The following is an 8689-nucleotide window of genomic DNA, read 5'->3' on the forward strand; positions in this document are numbered from 1 at the left end:
TTGGGCTATGCATACACCTTGCCAAGTCCCTCCCAGCCTGTCTCTTATTTCCATCCCTCACCCTTCTTCGGCTGCATGCCGCTTCAGCATGTGGCTTGCTATCAGCATCAGGAGGGTTTTTAAACTTTTCAAACGTCACCATTTATTTGAATTTTTCGTGTTGGCAAAGCTATGCCTAGTGTTGTAGCCTGAAAGTGGGGCATCGCCCTGCTGTGCATGGACACCATGGCAGCATCCTTCCTCTGAAACGGGCTCCTACTGGAACAAGGTCCACACTTGAGACCAAATTCATGGGTGACTGTGACACTGCTGTTGCATGTAGCTTTGACAAGGATCAGCTATGCACAGCCATTTTCTCTTGCATACCTCACTCAGAGGATCCCTGGCTCATCCCCGGCTCTCCTCCCTCTGACAGCCTCTCTCCGGACAAACCCACCTTCTCCCGGGCACCGCTCAGACCCAGCCCGCTGCCGTGCCACCCCACTGCCCAGGTGGCACATGGTGCTGCCTCGCGCGGGAGGTGCGGGTCTCAGGTGAGCAAAGGCTGGTGGCTGTCGCGTCAGCTCGCCTCCTCCCCGGTGAGTCACTGTGCCCCAGTATCAGCGGGCAGGGCTATTTCTGGTGGCCAGCCTGAAGCAGCACGAGTGCGCCCATGGGACTGTAATGAGCCACTCCCAAGGTCCAGCTGGATTTTTTTGGGTGTTGCTGAGTTTGGCCAGCACGCACCATTTATAAAGGACTTGTTTTCCCTTTGCCCAAATGATTAGCTTTGGATAGTGACAGTTTTAGAAATGGGCCTTGCTGGCCCTTTTGTGTAAGGAAAAGAGAAGAATGCTTGGGCTCCAAATAGTGCTTTGGTGCTCATTTACTAGGAATTTGCAAAGTCCTTCCTCCCTGGGCACAGGATGCAAAGCAAAGCGTAGGAAGCAAAGTCCTTGCCCATGGTGTCTGAGCCTGCCTTGGAAGTAGCTTTTACAGCTCCAAGGGAAGCTGTTTCCAGCCATCCACGCACAGCACCGTGCAGCTCCCTACACCCCAGCCCTTCCCAACCGACCCGTTTAGTCTTCCAGGTCTGCTGCAGGGGTCATACCTCCAGTGTCCCTTCCCCAGCTGCCTCTTTGCTTCTGCCGTTTAGCCAGAAGAGCAACACATCGTTTTCCCCAAGGTCCCAACAAAGGGACTAGCGCTTGGCCAAGGGCCTCCCTCTCCATCCTCACCACCACTGCAGACGGGGAGGGCCTGGCAAACTGCTCTGTACTTCTACTGCAGCTTCTCTCAAACTTCCATTTGGGTTAACAGGGAAGCTCATTTAACCTCTAGGCAAGAAACCCCTTATTTCTACTTCTTCCAATTGCTCCTCCCAGTCTGTTCTGTCCACTGACATTTTTGCAGGATTAGAAAAACAAAAGGCCTGAATTTAGGAGGAGTTAAGAAACCTGCAGAAACCAGGCAGCGAGCAAAACCCTCTGGCTTGCAGGAGGCATGGGAGACAGGAGGGAGGGCAGGGGGTGCAAAGAAGCAGCAGCTACAAGAAAACAGGGAAAAAGGGACTTTGACTTCTCTCTCTCCCCCCATGTTGTTTCAAAGGCATGACCTAAACCCGATCTTCCTTCACGAATAGAGTGGGAAGCTCAGCACATCTTCAAACAATCTCCAAACCCGCTGCAGGCTGCTCACACCAGGAAGCCCTGCAGAGGAGCACGGCGGTGGGCTCAGTCTCAGGGTCCCAGGCTGATCTGAGGACAAGAAACCTGCTAAGCCCAGGAGGAGAAAAGGCATCTCTGGCTCTCTAATTTCACCAGTTACTGAGAGCAGTGGATTTCTCCACACACTTGTATTTTTCTTTACAGTTAGCATGTCTCAGTATTCCCCCAAGAGAAAATGAAACTACACACCAGAAATCAACACAAACAGAGGCAAACCATTTGCAAAATCCCACAGCTCAGTGCAGACCAGCCATCCCCCTGGGGCTTGTGCTGGCAGGGTTTTCCCACCTTCCCTTTTCATTCCCTCCCCCTAATCTCCAGCCTCGATTGCTCCAAGTACACAGCTGCTCAGGCAACCAGATTAGAGAAACAATCTTCCCCCTCCCAGGTTATTTCTAACCCAGTTCATTTCCCTGACCTCATTCCCCAGGCGGTGGCACAAACAGGTGAACCTACACAATGCAGGGATCAACCACTGTGAGATACGCTTGAGGGATGTGATATGCTTGGGATATGATGTATTGCTCCAGAGAGAAATCCCTGCTTAGCTGCAGCCTGAGGCTATTAGTCCTCAGCTATTAGAAAGCTCACAGCGCTGGTAGCAACGCTTGGTGTTCGGTGTATTTGAACAGCTATTTGTTGACTGTGCACCAGTCCTCTGCAGTGATATTTGTCATGAAGCCTCATACTCTTCAGACCTGTGGATGTGCCTATACAGAGATATTGGTTCACTCAGCCAAACCTTATCACCTGTGTCTGGCAATACATAACCTGTAATTACTTTGGATAACCTGGTCACTTATTGCATAGTGTGAAGATATCTAACAGCCATATACCGTACATAAGAACGGATATTAAATAGTGAGCCTGTCCCCATATGCAGATTTCCATGCTAAATCATTTAACTGGGTGGGGGAGAGGAGGATGGCATCAAAGAAAAAAATAAAAGAAGAAAAATCAGTGTAACATTTTTCAAATGATGGTAAAAGCACCCTAGCAGCCTATAATTCCTACATGGATCTCATTGTTGAAGTATCTAGGCACTTGATAAGTATTTGCATAACATCTAGCCACTGTCTGGTGGGGATAAACACCTTAATCTTATAGAAGGGAAACTGGGGAAGAGATTTTAAGCCCACCTCCAGTTACCTGAAAAGCTGCTTCCTACTAATTCTGTGAATGTCATTAAAGATCAAAAGCCATCAGCAAAAGACCAGAAAATTGAACCCAGGTCTCTCACGGCAAAGGTGAGCATCCAAACCATTAGGTCATGTTTTAAGTCAGCTACACTGGAAGTCTGATCCCTGAAAATCCTGATCACTACAGCCAAGATAAATATGAAGAGGGCTCCCCTACACAGCTCTCCTCAAAGCAGCTAGTCATCTAGAGATTTTGCACAAAGTAGTGGAGCAGGTGGGTTATTCCCAGCAGGATTTTTTGCAGCAATTAACATCAGGACAGAAGCGCTCCATGTTGTACACAACCGCTGTGCAACATCCCCGCAGTTGAGAAGGAGTGTTGGGATCTGAGAATGAGGTTTTGTCAGAAACACTCATCATCTATTACCAGAGTCCAAAATCCATCAACAATGACCTTCACCCAACTCCCCAGTAAATGGAACAATGCATGTAGTGTACCTGGGCCACGGTAGGGGAGGTTGGCCCAAATACAGTCACAGCCCCACACTGTTTTCAAAGATGAAAGAACAGAATGACCACATCTCAAGGCACTGAGCTGGATTTATTCATTTGACCATATCAGTATCAAACTAGAAATCATCTGTTTAAGATCATGTGTTAGATAGGAGCAGCATTAAATAATACACATATGAAAAAGAGACTGTGCTTCAGAAAAGATTCAGTGTACAACATACATAGTATGCCATTTTAACACAAATGCTTATAAAGAGTCACCCTAAGCATCAAAGAGAGTTTTATAAAAGTTTACGTTCTCATCCCATGGGATGTACAGAACTATGCAGTTTACATAGTTTTACTATCATCCAAAACATCATGTTTCAAATGTATGAGGCACAGCAAGAACAATATAATTCCATTTCCATAGGAACATAAACACAGCTTGTCACTAATGACACGCTTTCCAAACCATAGCACTCACGGCAATTATACACGTGTACAATTTTAAAGTATTAAAAAGCAAGAGTCTGGAGCCTGTCCACTGTTACCAATAGAGAATAACATTTGCTTTACCGTTGAAAACCACCCAAGATATCCTCGCAGTAGCTGTAACATAGGAAGCACGTAGAGTCACTGCCGTGCTTTGTCAGGGCCAGCTTGCTGTGCTATTCCCAAAGCTAACTGATATAGCCAGTGAAGGATTCCCTACCCCCATGGAGAAGGGGGAACAGTGCCCTGTGCTTAGCTCTGACAGCCCAGGGAAGATGCAAAGTTAAAACACATCCGCAACCAAGTGATGCTTTGGCTCCAGAGATAGCTGATAGAAATTAGCTCAGCTTAAGGGAGGCGCTGATTTCCATTAAGAACGACCAGAGACTGCCAAGTCTCAAAGACAGAACAAGATTGAACCAGTCTTTGACTGGTTAAATCAAGGACTTTTTTTTTGGAAGGTTTTCTCTAAGGACAGCTCAGATATAGACTGAATCTTACAGCCCACATGCTCAATTTTTTTTTTTTTTTTTGATGGCAGTATTTGCAAGCATATATTACAAGTTTTATAAAAGTGCAAGGCCCAGCACAGGAAGATATCCTGGATTAAGACATTCCCAGAAGTGTTCTTTTTGCCGTCTTCTTCTTGGTCAACCAGCAGACGCACAAATATCGTTGCTTGGGATCAGCTTATCAGAGCCCTTAAGGGTTTAGCTTAATCATCTGTGCAATTAAACACTATTCACATTTTACAGCCTACAATGGCAATATTTTTATGTACAAATTTGAAAATCAAGTCTTAAAATCAAGTTTTAAGAGGTAGAGGTCCATTTCTGACCTGCCGACATACAACATTACTGAGTCAGTCGTATTCTAAGGCTGGTGGTCCCCTAACAATATTGAAGTAACCAGCTAGAGCTCCAAGATCTATGTAGAGTGATCTTTGCCTCTTTAGCAGGTCCGACTCTTCCATGCTCCCAGTACACAATGAGGAATCTAAAAAGGAAAGAGACAAAGCATGTCCTTATTGCACAAATAGCTACATCAGTTCAGTTCCATGGCTGCAGACATTATGGGAATAATTGGCCTAATATTTGCTTTTATTTATCTGTGGTTTAGAAAGCTTCATTTTTAAGGACAATATAACATAAACCTCATATAAAACATAAATAAAAGATACGAAAATCAACCCACAACTCTAGGGCAAAGAAAGGTAAGCAGTTTGCTACTGAAAACAAGAAGTGTGTTCAACTATTTCAAAAAAACCTCCATCAGCTGGGACAACTAAGCAGAGCTTCCTCACCCTCTGAGCCATACTGCTAAAGGAGAGTTTGGTGCAAGAAAAAAACTCTGCTAGCTCTCTGCCAGTTGAGAATTCCCCTTCATTACAGGGGAATTTTCATCTAAACAGATGACATCCTCTTTGTATCGCTGGGAGTGACAATACAGAACAAATATGGGACCATCAGTCTCAATTTTTTTTTTTTTCTTTTAAATCAAGGTCTGAAGAAACCTTTGCAATGGCAGAATTCCCCTGAATACTTGTGTAATGAGTGTCCTGGAATCTCAAGCACCTAAACTAAAGTTCCAGTTTAATGGTCAAATATTTTTTCATCTTCAAACAAATTGATTCAGATGGCCTGAGCTGGTCAAAGAATTATGCACCCACAAGAAGCAATGCCATTCTAGATGCAAAGGCTATGATTGATTTAAATGTTAAGTGGATTCCTTGCAACAATTATGCATTACATCACCCAAAACTTTGCATAGATATCTTTTCAAATTCTTATCACAATCAAATAAACCACTTGTCTGGGGTCAGTTTTTAAATGCTTTTTGTCAGGACCCTCCAAGCATATTTTAGAAGAAAAGCATTTTGAAGCCTGTTAGCAGGTTGCTGGCACTAAATCTCCCTTGGTCTTGGTATTATCTGAGGACACACTGAGTTTTCTAACTAGTTCATGTATGATTCTTCATAAAGCACTTATTAATGCACAAGGGAACTGTGTTCTATCCTACAGTAATTTTTGTTTTTAAAACAAAGGGCTTGTACTGCTGACACTCAGCAACATTACAGTTATGGTTTTGTGTATGTCTTCAAGGAAGCAAAAAGTGTTGGTTTTGGTGGTGGTTGTTGGGACTTCTTTTTTTTTGTTAACAAACGAATCACTAGTATCAATAAAACATCTCCACTACTGTAGCAAATTAAGGCAATTTGGGACAGCAGCCTATACTTCGTGAAGAAGTGCCCTGAATGACTGCCAGGGCCTTTTCATGAGCCAGCCCTTCCGGAGCTGCAGAATTCAGGCTAAGTTCTTCCCCTGTTGAAGTCAATGGGCGTTTTACATAACACTTAATGAGCTCTGGGTCTGATCTCATCTGATTGGGATTTTTACTGGTCTCTTTCCAGAAGCTTTTTGAGTTTCGTTTGTTTCTAAACACTTGCTCACAACAAGTTTTGACACAAAGTAAAATCTACAAAGTGCAAGGTAAGTAAGCCTGATATCGTTACCCGTAATGTTTTCTGGCAACTGCAGCTCCTTCCTTGCGAGTAGTCTTTTCCTCTCAAACAATGCCGAGTCCAGGCTCTGACACCGTGGTTGCTCTTCTGGGGGTGGGTGTAAGGCTTCGTGTTTCAGTAAGTCTGCTGCAGACAGCCTATGATTAGGATTCCTTTCTAGAGCTGCTTCTAGCAACTCTCTCATGGAAGTGCTGCAGTCTTCAGCGATGTCCTCTAAGGGGGGAGCTTGCTTGTGTATCTGTTGGAATAAAAAAAGACCACTGAAACAGTTATTCCAAAAACAATGGAAGAGGAAGTCACAGATAACCACATGAGTGGTCTGGGAATTCCCCACTTACAACTCATCATCTCCCTGAGCTGCGCTGATCAATTAGAACAGAACACGTAACTGCACAAAATCCACCTTTTTTTTAAATCAGATTTTATGATAAATTTAAAAACTCAAAGCAACTCCAAGCAAGCCTAAAATCCAGTGCAATGCAAATTCACCAGATTTCTGTACCACACTGAAGAGAATCAAATTTGCCAGGCTCCAGTTTTTATCTGCAACTTCTAAGCAAAACAGACAAGTGGAACATAGATGGGCTTGTTTCAGTCAAATTTCACACTGTTCTAACCCTGTCCTTGCAGTAAACCCAAGGCCTGTAATACAAACCAGAGAGATGACTCCAGCTCAGCCTCTGTCTTCCCCTAAATGATCAAAACCCACTTCTTCCCTCCCTCCCCTGAAGTAAAAAGGATGATATAATCTCTCTGACAAATATTTTGATAGTTTTTATATGACTGGAGCTTTCCCAACAAGAGCACAGGAAACCCTTCAACTGAAACTAAGCTATAGCTTTGCTAAGGACACTTACAATATAGAGGTAGGATGGATATGCAGAACGAGGATATCTGTTCACCCAGGGCGGGATGCCAGTTTGCATATGAATAATAGTAGCTCCCATGCTGTAGATGTCTGCTTTTGTTGTGTGGCCTCTGCAGAGGATAACTTCAGGGCTCATGTAAATCTGTCAAGAATAGTCAAAGATTAATCAATAGGGGAAAACAACAAGCAAAGACGAATCGTGACATTTTGTGATCCAGGAAACCCCCCTCTGAAGGGATGCATCCCACTAGTACCTGCAGCTTAAAGACCAAGCACCATCTGGGGAATAAGATTTTTCTGCTCTGCACATTGCCACAATCACAGAGATTTTCTGGTCTGGCACCTGAACAAACTCATATTCCATGTTTGCCACAGCTCAGTGGCTATGGGTCTTAGCTGAGCTGTGAGAGGCTGAGGTTCAAGCCATGGCTCTGCTTTGTTCATCTGGGTAGCAGGAACCTCATTCTTCCACAGCAAAAGGAGGTGCCTGAATTGCCATTTTGTTTTGTGGGGCACTGCTGGGACTGCTCCATTCTGCTTGAACAACATGGGCATGCACTAGGCTAAAGAGAGAGGGTGACCCTGCTGCTAGCCACCCAGCTGGGGGTAGGAGTCCACTCCTCCAACCCCTGTTACACTGGATACTACACAACTCTTCTGGACAGAACTGACAGATATACACCTTCCTTTCTTCCTTACTCTTCTCCTCTCCCTGGCTTATCCAATAACCTGCATGTTGCGGCATTATCCTAAGAAATGGGATGGTGAGGAACAAGCCAGGTCTAAGGCAAGGCATAAACTAAAAGCCAGGTCTCTTAAGTCCTGCTGCGTGCCCTTTCCACCAGGCTACCCCAGAGCAGCTATTAAGGCAAGCATCCCTCTTCCATCCTTTTTTTAAACCAAAAATTCTAATCTCCTCTAAACCAAAATACAGTTTCAATCCAAACGTTTCACTGAAACGTTTGGATTTGTCAAGACTCTGAAGAAGGATCCGGTTGGAAGCTCCTGCCAGCTCCAGGCAGCTCGGAGCGCAGCTGGAGGAGAACCAGACGGGCAGGATGCGGGAGGCACACCCCGCGGCTGGCAGGAGCTGCCCGCACAGCTCTGCACCGCCACTGGCCGAGGGAGTAGGTTTCAACACAACGTGGGCACAGCCCACAACACACTAGGTTAGCAAGCCGCCCTATTTGCTTCTAGTTTCTACTTTTCCTTCACCCAACTTCCCTCTAAAGGAGCCAAACAGAACTTTAATTAGTTCAAGTCAGCCTGCCACAAAGAATTACATTAAAAGCCATTAACTGACACAAGAGCAGGAAGTTAAGTCATCACCGCATGGTTTGACTACTTATTACCACAGATTGAGAACAGCTGTAGGGCTCACGCAAATTCCAAGGAATATTTCCCAGTAAATCACATACCGTATCTGCAAACAGAACTTCAGACCAGAAGCATGTGCAAAGGTTCAGCA

General features: G+C 44.8%; 1 protein-coding gene across 1 annotated transcript in view; it reads right to left on the reverse strand.

Moving 5' to 3' along the window:
* Window positions 1-4367: 4367 nt before the first annotated feature.
* The window catches only part of MAP3K8 (mitogen-activated protein kinase kinase kinase 8), a 16315-nt gene continuing 11993 nt past the window's right edge, over window positions 4368-8689 (reverse strand). Inside the window, exons 6-8 of the mRNA XM_009586726.1 lie at window positions 7211-7363; window positions 6345-6591; window positions 4368-4828 (exon numbers count right to left, since the gene is read on the reverse strand). Coding sequence (XP_009585021.1) covers window positions 4695-4828; window positions 6345-6591; window positions 7211-7363 — 534 coding nt within the window. The 3' untranslated portion in view covers window positions 4368-4694. The remainder of the gene's footprint in view (window positions 4829-6344; window positions 6592-7210; window positions 7364-8689) is intronic.

The sequence above is a fragment of the Fulmarus glacialis genome, unplaced genomic scaffold (genome assembly GCF_000690835.1).
Source record: "Fulmarus glacialis isolate BGI_N327 unplaced genomic scaffold, ASM69083v1 scaffold36861, whole genome shotgun sequence".
In the NCBI taxonomy this organism is placed as follows: domain Eukaryota; kingdom Metazoa; phylum Chordata; class Aves; order Procellariiformes; family Procellariidae; genus Fulmarus; species Fulmarus glacialis.